General features: G+C 41.0%; 1 protein-coding gene across 6 annotated transcripts in view; it reads left to right on the top strand.

Moving 5' to 3' along the window:
- The first annotated feature begins 259 nt into the window (after nt 1–259).
- asb14a (ankyrin repeat and SOCS box containing 14a) overlaps nt 260–15123 on the top strand; it is a 293833-nt gene continuing 278969 nt past the window's right edge. For 3 of the 6 annotated variants that reach the window (XM_087994324.1, XM_043708117.2, XM_087994322.1), the window contains exons 1-5: nt 260–312; nt 3237–3460; nt 5393–5442; nt 6283–6414; nt 9588–9746. In XM_087994324.1, the coding sequence (XP_087850450.1) occupies nt 3327–3460; nt 5393–5442; nt 6283–6414; nt 9588–9746 (475 nt within the window). In that variant the 5' untranslated portion in view covers nt 260–312; nt 3237–3326. Of the gene's footprint in view, nt 313–3236; nt 3461–5392; nt 5443–6282; nt 6415–9587; nt 9747–15123 lie in introns of those variants that run through there. The other 3 variants (XM_087994323.1, XM_087994327.1, XM_087994325.1) reach the window with 3 other exon arrangements.

Genomic DNA, 15123 nt, shown 5'->3' with positions numbered 1-15123 from the left:
TTCAGCTAAAAATGTAAACCTAGTAAACTCTTCGGGGATCAGGTTTCCATATATCCTTCTGAGAAAGTAAAATAGTTCAAGATTGTTTTTAAAAAATAGAGCTAAATTGTTTCCCATTCAGTTTTATTTAGGACTTTGTGGCATTGGATCATGTCTCTAGATGATGAATACTGAAATGAGACAGACAAACAGAAAGGCCACTGCTGTTATTTTTAGCAATTGGTTGAGTCACTGACAACTGACAGTGAGGCAACCTTGGAAAACAACGTAGTCAGAATGTTCTAGGTCATATTTTGAGTAAAGAAACACAAGGTGAGTAAATAAAACTGCTGGAATAGACATTTCATAGAGCGTGCTCATACTGGTAACATTTCTGTCTGATAATCGAAAGTAACACCTAAATCAATTATGTTGTTTGCTGAAGTCACGAAATATAAATAGATCAACTGAATCTGCAGGTTTTATAGCTCCTATTAATGGTCATACACTACTTGAAAGTGAAAAATGCCAGAAATTTGTATCAGGAACAAGTTTTCTACAAGTAATTGTTTTCTAAAGCATTTTCATCCCAGCAACAAAGGGACAAAATATTCTCCAACAACGAAAATTACATTTTGGCCTTGAAACTTGATTGTGCAATATTTGATATTCGGGTGCTAAATGAGTTTACAAGTTAAATATGATTTGCAAGAAGGTTCATTATGAACCAGAAATGTGTTATGTTTAATTACGCTTCTCTGCAAGTGTGCATAGTGCATATCAACACTATTTAAAATCAAAGAATAACTTATACAAATAAGATTCCTTTGCCTGTTATAGGGCCCTGGTGTGATATTGGTCTGCTTTCAGTGCCATGCGTAAACTCACTAAAAAAACTTGGGATATAGATGATAATGGAATAGTGTAGGTTAGATGGGGTTCAGATTGGTTTCACAGGCCAGCGCAATATCTAGGGCTAAAGGGCCTATACTGTGCTATAATGTTCTATGTTCTATTAGTGAGCAATAAAGGATTGTTCACCAGAGCTATTTAAAGAGGTTATGTAATACTTAACAGGTTAGTTGCTGGTTTGTAACTTCAGGTTGCATGGATACTTTTTGTTTCTTAACAGAATCTACTAAACTAAGCTTGACTGATGAAAATTAGATGTTTTTGGCGGCTTTATAAATAATGTTCTAGATTAGAGTGATGCTGGAAAAGCACAGCAGTTCAGGCAGCATCCGAGGAGCAGTAAAATCGACGTTTTGGGCAAAAGCCCTTCATCAGGAATACAGGCAGAGAGCCTGAAGGATGGAGAGAATACAGGCTCTCTGCCAGTATTCCTGATGAAGGGCCCGAAACGTCGAATTTACTGCTCCTCGGATGCTGCATGACCTGCTGTGCTTTTCCAGCACCACTCTAATCTAGACTCTGGTTTCCAGAATCTGCAGTCCTTGTTTTTACCTGCTTTATAAATAATTTAATTGCAGTCAAAGTGGTCTGATAATGTCATTGGAGTTGTCAGAGCAGAGGGAGAAACAGATCAATCAACAAATCATGAAAAGAGAGAGGAGAGTAAATGCATCATACAGGATGCCATACCCATAATGGATTTCAGGATTAATTATCTTACACAAAAGGAGGTTGGTGCTGAGCCCTCATGCAACCACATATCGAGTCTCACATCAGGGTATCAACGGCATTATGTTTAACCTTAATGGCTGCTTAAAATCACCTTGCCCTGCATGGGTTCCTTTTAATCTTCAGCTGGCAACGTTAAAAACATGTCACAATTTGCTGTCTACTGAATTAAGAAGATCATCAAAGCTCTCCACAGCAGGAGGAATATCTCTATCTTGTTTCCAATGAATAAAGCAATGCCAGGATGAAAATGTCTTAGGCATCACCTGCTTGGTAGACTTGCCCAGGATAAATGACTTTTGCCAGTCTGTTCCACATCGTCAGGTTGGTATTTTTGGCAATCAGAAGAACTTCTACTCGAATTACAGTTAATATGTGATCATCATAGAACATGGAGGAGTACAGCACTGGAGAAGGGTCTTTGGCCCATTAAGACTGTGCCCACCATGTTAGCATTCTAATCTAATCCATCTGCCTGCATATGCTCAATATTTCTTTTCTCTGCCTGTTCATGTATCTGTCTAAAGGTCTCGTAAATATCGCTATTGTTTCTGCTTCTACCACCTCCCTTAGCAGGGTGTTTCAGGCATCTACCACCCTCTGTATAAAAAACTTGCCTCTCACATGTCATTTAAACTTTCCCCTTCTCACTTTAGACTTATGCCCCCTAGTATTTGACATTTCCATCTTTGGAAAAAGACTCCAACTATCTACCCTATTCATGCCTCTCATAATCTCAGATACTTTTATCACGTTACCCGACACCCTCCGATGCTCTACTGGAAACAATCTAAATAATCCACCCTCTTTCATAGCTAATACACTTAAATCCATCCTGTGAATCTATGTCCACCATATTTGAGGCAGTCATGACTTAATTGACCTGTGACAGAGCTCTGTATGCATCTTTATTCTAGTCAGACAGTCAACTATTATCTGGTACAGAGACTATCCTGTCCAAACAGAACTCAAGCTTCCTCTCAGCTAGCTGGGCATATTTTCAGGATTGGCCTATAACCAAGGAACAAAAAACATGATTGAATAAACAATCATCCTGCTCAAGCAACAGGACAGTTCTGGAAAACTTTGCAATACAAGTCTTAGATTTGTGATTATCTTCTAGATGTTCCATAATTTTGCCATCTTGAAGCACCAGCCTATTCTACCCCCTAGTCAAAGAGCAACACCCCAAGGTTGAGGATAACAAACAGCAGTGACATAAACACAAGTGTACTACCTTCAGAGTTCATAAAGAGCACTACATATAAGCCATCTCTCTAAATCTCCAGTGCACCAACAGTCCCAAAATTAATAGCCCCACCATCTTATTGCCTTCCTTCAGTCCAACCTTATGGATCTTCCCATCACTTTACTATAAACGATGGATACCAAAGCTAAATCCAGAACAATAAATACATATATCAAATATTCAATGTAATTTTAATTGTTGTCAGGAAAGTTATTAATCAGAATAAAAGTTTATGAATGCTGTATTCTGCCACCAGGTTCACTGAAGGGAGATATTTGTCAAGCAACAGTAAAGGACATCAAGAGAATCAAACTGAGGGAGGAAATAGAAGTTAAATAATTTACGCTCTATATTTATATACCTACAGGAATCTTTCACTACAAATTATGGTACACAATTTGCTTGGTGTGAAAGGGCAACAATTATTTAGGTCAGAATCTGACTGAGAATTTTTAACATGAATGTAACAACAACAGATGAAGAATGGGCAGATCAGGAAATAATGCAACATATCCTGGAACAAAGTCTGCTAGATGCCTGTGCACAGGATCCTTGTTTGCATTCTGTTGAAGCAGAATTGGAGGATTTCAGGTACAGTGCAGTAATCCTACCCTTATTTCTATATCAAGCAATTACACCTCTTCATATTCTTTCATGCTGATGGTGCTGGTATGACCAGCATTTTTTACCCACTGTTTGAACTGAATGGGTTACCAGATCATTTTATAGGATAAAATTCCTGAAGAAGGGCTTATGCCCGAAACGTCGATTCTCCTGTTCCCTGGATGCTGCCTGACCTGCTGCGCTTTTCCAGCAACACATTTCCAGCATTTTATAGGATAGCTCATTTAACCATAGTGCTGTGAGTCTGGAGTGACATGTAGGCAAACAAAGGTAAAAGTGGTATATTTCCTTAACTAAAGGACATTCGTGCATTTACAACAATTGATAATCACCGGTTTAATTGAATTTAAATTCCATCAGTGGGGTTTGTACCAGCTTGGCTGCTGGATTATTAACCAATGATATTGTCACAAAAGCATCATCATTCCATATATTATGGCCTTGATCTTGTAGAAATTATTCACTATACTGATCCAGTGCTTCCATTCCTTTCTAAACAAGTATATAGTTTATGTCGACTATTATTGGCAACAACATATGTTCATGTAATATTATCTCTACACACTGTAAAAAAAAAACATTGGTTGCCAATTTACTTTCTTCCCAGTGCCTTGTGATAGGAAATCAAGCTTTGATAGGAGTGGATTAAATTATACATATAACATGTGTCAGATTTGAATGCAGAAAATGCTAACTCGAGTACAAATATTTCAAAACCTCAACTTATTCTTTTATGCAGCAGCCCAATTTCCCATCTGAACTACAGTCTTTACCAAAGAATCAGTGGCTTTTTCAGACTTTTAGTATCACAGCATCACATCTTGAATTTAGTCACCAGCAATAATAATATTATTCATTTCAAACAGAAAAGGAAATCGCATCTTACCCAATATTGTTGGGTCACGGCTGCCACGGGTACTGTGCATTCATTGAGGGTTAAACCAAATGACTAATATTTATTTATCGACATTATGTCCATTATAGCTGAATCCAATCCTATCTTCATCTGGTAGCCAAGCAGTGACCATCCTCCATTGGTCAGTAGATAATGATCAAAAGAACCAGTTGATTATTTTGTAAAATCCAAGATAATTGTATCATCGTAACAGCACCGGGTTCACCGGTGGCACGGTGGCACAGTGGTTAGCACTGCTGCCTCACAGCGCCAGAGACCCGGGTTCAATTCCCGACTCAGGCGACTGACTGTGTGGAGTTTTCACATTCTCCCCGTGTCTGCGTGGGTTTCCTCCGGGTGCTCCGGTTTCCTCCCACAGTCCAAAGATGTGCAGGTCAGGTGAATTGGCCATGCTAAACTGCCCGTAGTGTTAGGTAAAAGGGGTAAATGTAGGGGAATGGGTGGGTTGTGCTTCGGCGGGTCGGTGTGGATTTGTTGGGCCGAAGGGCCTGCTTCCACACTGTAAGTAATCTAATCTAAAAAAGCACCCTTGGCCACAATCAGCTGACTCAGCAAAACTAAAATTAATGGTTCACAGTCCATAGAGATCATACTGTAAACTGTGTTTTATTCACCGAAGGAACAATGACACATCCTTTTACGTTTAACCTAGGGAAACAAGAAATTGTAACGGTCTCAAAGATCAATAGCTGCTGTAATCTAATTTATGACGAAACATGTTTCAAACATATAATTGTACTCCTATTGTTTGCATGTGTCTAAGTATTTGACTTATACTTAAAACAATTCTATTGTTTTATTGAATAATTGTGCTATTTTAAAATGACTAAAATAGAAACAAATGTCCAGCTCAAAGCTTCAGCAACACTGAGATTTAAAAGCTTTAAAAAATTACTAGAAGTAAATTACAAAGTATAGAACAATAGTAAACTTGGAGCATGTTTCTAAATCTGCAGTTCATATAACCTTGCTCTTGTGTGTAGGTTCTTACCAAGTAAAGAAAACAGGAAGGTTGTCGAAGCGATAAAAACAGGTGAATTAATATACAATTACAGAAGGTTTGGTATTAATCACAATGCTTGAACAACACATCTAAAAAAGGAAAACTGAGCAAACATGTAACAGACAGCACTATTGTACATGGATGGATTTACTTGACAGGCTTTTTTTTTTACTGTGTATGTAGTGTGCCCCACAGCACCTTGGACCTGGGTTTGATTCCAGCCTTGGGTGACTGTATGTGTGGAGTTTGCATTTTGTTCCCATGTCTGCATGGGCTTTCATCGGATGCTCCAATTTCCTCCCCCAGTCCAAAGGTTAGGTGGATTAGTCATGGTTAATGCAGGGTTACGGGGATGGGGTGGGGTCTGGTCTGGGTGGGATGCTCTTTGGAAGATCGGTCTAAACTTGTTGGGCCGAATGGCTTCTTGTTGCACTGTAGTGATTCAATGAAGTATCTTTCATGCAGCAAGTCCAGACAATAAATTTCCAAAATGCATAGATAAAAAATACAAGGGTAAATCACACTGAGGTTCCATATATTACCCACTGATTAGCAGTGATTCGTGAATTTTAGTTTCTTTTCGAGGACTTAATGCTTCCTCCATCTATTATTAGGTGAATTGTCATTGGGGAGGAAAAGTAAAGGGATACTACACATTAAAACTGTATTCATTCAAACATCAATCTGCATGGAGCACTTCCTGCCATATACAGTTCCACCATTTGTTTCAAAGGTTACTTTGACATCTTAACTACATTTACTACCTTGTGTGCTCTGTGGAGTGGAATACTTGATAAATTATCTGAATATTTGAAATTGTTTTCCTGTTATCAGCATCCTGTAAATGACTGAAGAATATTTCATTTCTAGGTCAGGAAGCAGATGTGCAACAACTGTCCATTCATTCCTTTGCATTTACTGAAATTGATGAAAGAGGTTGGCTTCCTCTGCACGAAGCCGCTGCACAGTTAAATCAGGCAATTCTTGGAGCTACGTTCAAAGGTGACACTGTCAATGTTAATGTTGTTATTTATTAATTTTAAATCAACTAGAAAAACATCAATCTTGAGTTAGTCCTTGCTCAATTATGTCTTCAGATGTGTGTCACCCCTCAATGTTGGTTGCTTTCAATAGCATTAGAAAAGCCATCAGTGTCAACTCGTGATGGACAAGGTCTGCTACTGATATCCATCGGAGATAGTTTACGACTTTTGGGAATATCATGGTTTAGGAGTTAGGCTGTACAGAATAGTTAATACAGGAGAAAGTGAGGATTGCAGATGCTGGAGATCAGAGTCGAAGAGTGTGGTGCTGGAAAAGCACAGCCGGTCAGGCAGCATCTGAGGAGCAGGAGAGTCGACATTTCGAGCATAAGCTTTTCATCAGATATAAAGGGATGCCGAAGGGAGGTGAGAGAACAAATGGGAGGGTGCCCTCTTGAACTGTCCTACTTGTCCAGCTTCCTTCCCACCTATCCGCTCTACCCTCCTCTCCGACCTATCACCTTCACCCTACCTTCATCTACCTATTGCATTCCCAGCTACCTTCACACCAGCCCCACCCCCCTCCCATTTATCGCTCAGCTTTCTTGGGCCACCCCTTATATCTGATGAAGAGCTTATGCATTGACTCTCCTGCTATTCAGATGCCGCCTGACCGGCTGTGCTTTTCCAGCACCACACTCTTCAACTCAGAATAACTAATACACTGTGTTTGTGAGAAGGCAAAAAAAAACTTTGCATTGTTGGTACTACCTTATAATTTTAAACATGTTACACTGGTATTTGTTGTAAACATTTTTACAAGGAAGACCAGATTTTCAAGTTATGTATAGGGTTGTCATCTGCATTGTTTGGAATTTTGAACAGGATTGCTTATGAAAACATTATAAGAAGTTGAATTTAAAATTGTATACCATTCAATTAAGAGCAAGCAATCTCTGCACTGTACTTCCTGCCTTATGAAGTTCCAGTATTTGTTTCATAATGTACTTTGACACCTGAATATTTCAGTCATAGTGTTGCATTCCATTTGCAGCAGGGCATAATCTAAACTACATTTAACCCCTTGAGATTCTGTGTGCTCATGAAGTGGAATCCCTTTAAAAAAAACTCAGTAACATTAAAGATTAAAAGTCATCAAATTTAGAATACAGTACTTAGTCCTACACACCAAAGGAAATTTTTCCACTGGGCAGTAGAAAACTCTAAACATTGGATTAAGAATATGAAATAATTACTTCTAATAAATGTAATTTATGGGGATTACTACAATAAGAGTTATGCTGACTGGAGATGTTAAGATTTCACAGCTGGAAATTTTCTGCATGCAGATAAGAGATAAAAAAGGTCTTTCTGTTAAATGGTGAAAAATATATGACAGAGGAGAAGAAGGTGCTAGATGTCTTACAACACAGAAAGGTGGATAAACCCCTGACCCTACTCAGGTTTACCCAAGAATTCTGCATGAAGTTAGGGAAACGATTAATGGGCCCCTTGCTGAGATACTTGTATAATTGATAGCCACAGGTGAGGTGCCAGAAAATTGGAGGTTGGCTAACATGTTGCCACTGTTTAAGAAAGGTGGTAAGGAAAAGCCAGGGAACTATTGACTGGCGAGCCTGACGAGTTGTTGGAGGGAACCCTGAGGGACAGGATTTACACGTATTTGGAAAGGCAAGGACTGATTAGAGATAGTCAACATAGCTTTATGCGTGGGAAATCACGTCTCACTGATTTGATTGAGTTTTTTGGAGAAGTAATTCAAGAGATTTGAACAGGGCAGAGCAGTGGATGTGATCTATATGGACTTCAATAAGGCATTCAACAAGTTTCCTCATGATAAGGAAGGTTAGATCATATGGAATAGATGGGAGAACCAGCCATTTGTATTCAGAACAGGATTAAAGGTAGAAGGCAGAGGGTGGTGGTAGAGGATTGCTTTTCAGACTGGAGACCTGTGACCAGCAGTGTGCCACAGGGATCGATGCTGGTGCCTCTGCTTTTCGTCATTTATATAAGTGATATGGATATGAACATAGGAGGTATGGTTTGTAAGTTTGCAGATGACACCAAATTTGGAGGTGTAGTGGACAGTGAGGAAGGTTATTTCAGAGTACAATGGGATCTTGACCAGATGGGCCAATGGGCTGAAGAGTGGCAGATGGAGTTTAATTTAGATAAATGTGTGGTGCTGCATTTTGGAAAGGCAAATCAGGGCAGGATTACACTTCATGGTAAGGTCTTGGGGAGTGTTGCTGAACAAAAAGACCTTGGAGTGCAGGTTCATAATTCTTTAAAAGTGCAGTCACAGGTAGATAGGATAGTGAACAAAGCATTTTGTAAGCTTGTCTTTATTGGTCAGTGCATTGAGTATAGGATTTGGGAGGTCATATTGCAGCTCTACAGGACATTGGTTAGGCCACTTTTGGAGTACTGCATTCAGTTCTGGTCTCACTGCTATTGCAAGAATGTTGTGAAACTTGGAAGGGTTCAGAAAAGATTTACAAGGATGTTGATAGGGTTTGAGGATTTGAGCAGTAGGGAGAGGCTGAATAGACTAGTGCTATTTTCGCTGGAACATTGGAGGCTGAGGGGTGACCTTATAGAGGTAAATTACACCATGAGGGGCATGGATAGGGTGAACAGCCATGGTCTTTTCCCAGGCGTGGGGGAATTCTAAAACTATAGGACATAGGTTTAAGGTGAAAGGAAAAAAGATTTAAAGGGACCTTCAGAGCAACTTTTTCACACAGAATGGAACAAGCTGCCAAAAGAAGTGGTGAACGTTGGTACAATTACAACATTTAAAAGGCATTTGGATGGATATATGAATAGGAAGGGTTTAGAGGGATATTGGTCAATTGTTGGTAAATGGGACTAGATTAATTTAGGATATCTGGTAAGCATGGATGAGTTGGACCAAAGGGTTTGTTTCCATGTTGTACAACTCCATGGCTCTATGGCTCTATGATTCTAAGAAGATTTTGTTTTGGGCTTTGCTCTGGCTACTAAGAGCAAAACAGTGTTGTATATCTATTTTTCTAAACTAATAATCATTGCAATTTAACAAGTTACTATGAGGAGTTTCGTGTAGTTGACACAAGTGGATTTCTAATGATATTTGAATTGGCCGATTTATGTTATTATTTCTAACTAACATTTCATTTATTACAGCTTCTCATCCTAGAACATGGGAGCAGAAAACTCTGAAGGGTGAAACCCCTCTCTTTCTGGCGGTTCAGTTGAATCTTAAAGAAAATGTGCAGTATTTACTTGAGAAAGGCTGTGAACCCAATGCCAAGAATGAAGAGGGTGATTCTGTTTTAATAACTGGTGAACCTCTCTTTAATTCTGTGCTACTTAACTTTATCAAAGATAAGGATTGAAACCAAAGTTAAATTACTTATATTGCAATCTACCTATTTATTTCTATTACTACACTGTAAGATATAGGATCAAAATCTGGCCATTCAGCACATCAACACTGATCTGCCATTCAATCATGGCTCATACATTTCTCAACGCTATTCTTCTGTCTTCTCCCTGTCACTCTTCATCCCCTCACAAATCAAGAATCTCTGTCTTAAAGAAACTCAACGACTTGGTCTCCATAGCCCTCTGCAGCAATGAGTTCCACAAATTAACCACCCTCTGGCTGAAGAAATTCCTCCTCATTACATTTCTAAAGGGTTGATCCTTCACTCAGAGGCTGTGCCCTTAGGTCATAGTCTCTCCTGTTTGGGAAAACATCCACTCCATGTCCACTCTATTCGGGCATCTCAATATTCTATAAGTTTCAATAAGATCTTCCTTCATCCTTCTAAACTCTATCAAATACAGACCCAGAATCCTCAACTGCTCCTCATATGAAAAGCCCTCATTCCCAGAATAGTTCTTGTGAATCTCCTCTGCCTCACAGCACCAGAGACCCGGGTTCAATTCCCACCTCAGGCGACTGACTGTGTGGAGTTTGCACATTCTCCCCGTGTCTGCGTGGGTTTCCTCTGGGTGCTCCGGTTTCCTCCCACTGTCCAAAGATGTGCAGGTCAGGTGAATTGACCATGCTAAATTGCCCGTAGTGTTAGGGGCAGGGGTAAATGTAGGGGAATGGGTCTGGGTGGGTTGCACTTCGGTGGGTCGGTGTGGACTTGTTGGGCTGAAGGGCCTGTTTCCACACTGTAAGTAATCTAATCTAATCTCTGGACCACCTCAAACATCAACACATCTATCCTGATGAAGGGCTCCTACCCAAAACGTCGATTTTCCTGCTCCTCGGATGCTGCCCGACCTGCTGTGCTTTTCTAGCACCACTCTAATCTTGACTCTGATCTCCCTATGGAAGTGCACCAGTCACCACGTTACCAACCTGAAAAGACCCTTTTATTCCTACTCTCTGCCTTCTGCCAATTCTCTATCCAAGCCAGTTCCTTGCCCCAAACATCCCAGGCTCTTAAATTATTGAGCAGCCTTAAGTGTAGCATCGTGTCAAAGACCGTCTGGAAATCCAAATAAATTACATTCCCTGGCTCTCCTTTGTCTAATGTGCTCATTACCTCCACAAAGAATTTTAACAGATTTGTCATGCATGACCTCCTCTTGACAAAGCTGTGCTGACTTAACCCTGTTTTACCATGCAGTTCCAAGTACTCCACAATCTCAGCCCTAATAATGGACACGAAAATCTTACCGACAACTGAGGTCAGGCTAACCTGCCTACAGTTTCCTGTGTTCTGCCTCCCTCCCTTATTTATCAGGATGTTGCATTAGCCATTTTCCAGTTTCTGGGAGCCTCATGACTCCAATGATTCCTGAAAGATCACCACAAATACCTCTACAATCTCCTAATTTATCCCCTCAGAACTCTGGGGTGTAGTCCATTTGTTTCAGGTGATTTATCCACCAGACCTTTTAGCTTTCCCAGCACCTTATTCTTAGGGATGGCATCTACACTCACCTCTACCCTCTAACTCACTTGAGGTTCTGGTAAGCTGCTGGTATCTTCCACTGTGAAAACTAATGCAAAGTACCTATTCAACTCCTCCACCATTCCTTTCTTCCCTTTTAATACTTCACCAGCCTCACTTTTCTAGTAGTCCAAACTCCTCTATATATTACAATCTTCTTCTTTATTACAGCAAAATTCTTTATTAACCAGCACCTATGGGACCAGGAATTTACCAATTGTTCAAATATTCCAGTTGATCATGAGGTCCACATAAACAACGTAAAAACCATATTAAGTCATAGAAGTGTAATGCAGGGGTATATACATCTCTGTTATACTTTATTTACAGCATAAATCACTTAAGTAATAATGCAAGTTTGCCTTTAATAACACTTAACGGCAGAGAGCCTTCTCACTTGCATCTGTAACTGACGACTCAGACAGCGTGGAGATCATGATAATACAGTAAACTTCCGGAATTTCATGGATATAATTTTTGCCAGCTTATTGAGAGTGCCGGGTCATATTGTGCCAATTAAAACAAAGTTTGCTGTACTAGCTCACTTACTCTCAATTTTATCTTCCCCCTTAAAATTGCTTTTTAGTTATCTTCTGCTGGTTTTTAAAGGCTTCCCAATCATCTGGCTTTCCACTAATCTTCACCATATTGCCAGCTTTTTCTTTTGCTTTTATGCTGACCCTAACTTCCCTTGTCAGCCATGTTTGCCTCATCCTCTCGTTAGTATGTTTCCTCATCCTTGGGTTAAATTTCTGCTGTGCCTCTCAAATTACCCGCAGAAATCCCTGCCATTGTTGCTTCACCGTCTTACCTGCTAGGCTTGTCTTCCAATCAACTCTGCCGGCACCTCCCTCGTGTCTTTGTAGTTACCTTTAATCAATTATAATATCATTATATCTGAATCCAGCTTCTCCATCTCAAACTGCAGGACGAATTCTATCATATTATGATCACTCTGCTCTAGGGGTTCCTTCAGCTTAAGCTCCCAAATCAAGTCTGCCTAAAGTTTTTGTGAAGATTTGTAGCTCGGGAGCTGGTTGGATTCATTGTTGGTCTGTTTGCTGAGCTGGTATGCAGATGTTTTGTCCCCTTTCTAGATGACCTCATCAGAACTGTGTTGCCTCCTGTGATGCGCTGCGATACTGTTCCACTTTGAATTGATGTGGTTCTATTTGAGCTGTTTCCGGTTGGTGCCGGTTCCAGTTTTCCATTGCAGCGGTTTGTATATTGGGTGCAGGTCAATGTGTCTGTTGATAGAGTCCAGGGGATGAGTACCATGCATCCAGGAATTCGCTTGTCGTTCTGAGTTTCACCTGTCCTAGTATCGTTGTGTTGTCCCAGTCAAACTCATGGTTCTTGTTCTCCCTGTGTATGGATGCCAGGGAGATTAGATTAGATTAGATTACTTACAGTGTGGAAACAGGCCCTTCGGCCCAACAAGTCCACACCGCCCCGCCGAAGCGCAACCCACCCATACCCCTTACCTAACATGGCCAATTCACCTGGCCTGCACATCTTTGGACTGTGGGAGGAAACCAGAGCACCCGGAGGAAACCCACGCAGACACGGGGAGAATGTGCAAACTCCACACAGTCAGTCGCCTGAGGCGGGAATTGAACCCGGGTCTCTGGCGCTGTGAGGCAGCAGTGCTAACCACTGTGCCACCGTGCCGCCCACATGAGAGTTGGTCATGTCGCTTAGTTGCTGGTTGGTGTTCACGGATACAGATCGCTAGTTATGTAGTTTGTCCTACATAATGTTTAGTGCAGTTACTGCATGGGACTTTGTAAATTATACTCATCCTGCTCATAGAGGAGCTGCATTAGGACCCTATTCAAAGAGCAGCAACACACTGCAGCACTGTGGAACTTCAAAGAGAGGAAGAAGAACACCTGTACAAAGTCTTTGCTAAAAATGGATATCCCCACAGCTTCATCTGCAGATGCTTAGTGGACACCCAACACCAAGAAGATAAGACACACCCCAACACACTGGCTACTCTCTCATACATTAAAAACATTTTGGAACTGACAATTGGACTGCTCCAACCACTCGGGATCTTGACAGCACACAAACCGACAGCCACACTCAGACAGCGGCTCACCAGAATAAATGACTCGATACCCACTATGTGCAGGATGAGTGTAATTGACAAACTCCCACTGCACTAAGCACTATGTAGGACAAACAGGCAGATAGCTAGCAACCTGCTTCCATGAACACTAACTAGCAACCAAGCGACAGGACCAACTCTCCCTGGTATCCATACACAAGGAGAGTGTGATGCTGAAAAAGCCCAGCAGGTCAGGCAGCATCCGAGGAGCAGGAGAATCGCGTTTTGGGCAAAAGCCCTTGACTGGGCCAACACAATGATACTAGGATATGCTAAACAAAGAACATCAAGGGAATTCCTGGAAGCATCATCCTCGGACTCTTTAACAAACACATTAACCTGGACCCGATATCCAAACCACTGCAATGGAAAAACCGGAACCAGCACCAACCGGAACCAGCTCAAAGCTGAAGTACAATAGCAGGAGGCAACGCAGCACTGATGATGTCACCTAGAGAGGGGACAAAATGGCTGCCAACAAACCCACTAGCTCAGCAAACAGACCAACTGCGAATTCAAGACTGCCTCATTACAGATCCAGAACTGCCTGTTCCCTACTGAGTTCTACCACAAGCTGTTCCCAAAAAAAAACACCGGTAGACATTTCACAAATTCCTTTCTTGAGATCTGCCACCAACTTGATTTATCAAGTCTACTTGCATAATGAAAACACCCATGATTATTGTTGTAGTGAATTTCTCACGTCTTTTTTATTTCTTGATTTATTTTCTTCCCTATCTTGTGACTACTGCTAGGGGTCCTGTGTATAACTCCCATCATTTTTGTTTTACAGTTCCTCAACTCTGTCCACACAGATTCTACACTTGTTGACTCTATATCTTTTCTTGCTATCAATTTATTTCTTACAAACAAGGCAACCCAACCCTCTCTGCCCACCAGCCTGTCCTTTCGATAGGACTCGTCTCCTTAGATAGTTAGTTCCCAGCCCTGGTGCCCCTGCAGCCACAGCTCACACGCTCATTTACCTAGTTTCAGATATTGTGAGCATTTAAGTACAACACCCTCTGTCCTGCATTCACGGCCCCGTTCTCAATGTTGATCCCTGTGATGTTGTGCCTGAGGTTAATTTTCTGATCCTTTCCATACTCTGTTCTATTACTTGTTCTGGAAACTTTAATAACCTCTGCCAAGTCCTTCTGCTTCTACCTTTTCCATTTTTTTTATGAACCTGAACTCACCCCCACAAATACTCATGGAGTCATAGAGATGTATAGCATGGAAACAGACCCTTCAGTCCAACTCGTCCATGCTGACCAGATATCCAAAAATAATTATAGATCCTTTTACCAGTATTTGGTCCATATACCTCTAAACCCTTCCTGTTCATATACCCATCCAGATGCCTTTTAAACGTTGTAATTGTACTGGCCTTCATCACTTCCTCTGGCAGCTCATTCCACACATGCACTACCCTCTGCGTGAAAATGTTGCCCCGAAGGTCCCATTTAAATCTTTCCCCTCTCACCTTAAACCTATGCCCTCTAGTTTTGAGCCCCACTACCCTGGAGAAAAAACCTTGGCTATTCACCCTATCCATGCCCCTCATGATTTTATAAACCTCTATAAGGTAACCCCTTAGCCACAGCGCTCAAGGTAAAATAGCCCCAGCCAA

This window comes from Chiloscyllium plagiosum, unplaced genomic scaffold, assembly GCF_037043375.1.
Source record: "Chiloscyllium plagiosum isolate Xiang-an unplaced genomic scaffold, Cpla_swu_hap1 HiC_scaffold_14, whole genome shotgun sequence".
Taxonomy (NCBI): domain Eukaryota; kingdom Metazoa; phylum Chordata; class Chondrichthyes; order Orectolobiformes; family Hemiscylliidae; genus Chiloscyllium; species Chiloscyllium plagiosum.
This window is presented reverse-complemented; position numbering and strand designations above follow the sequence as displayed.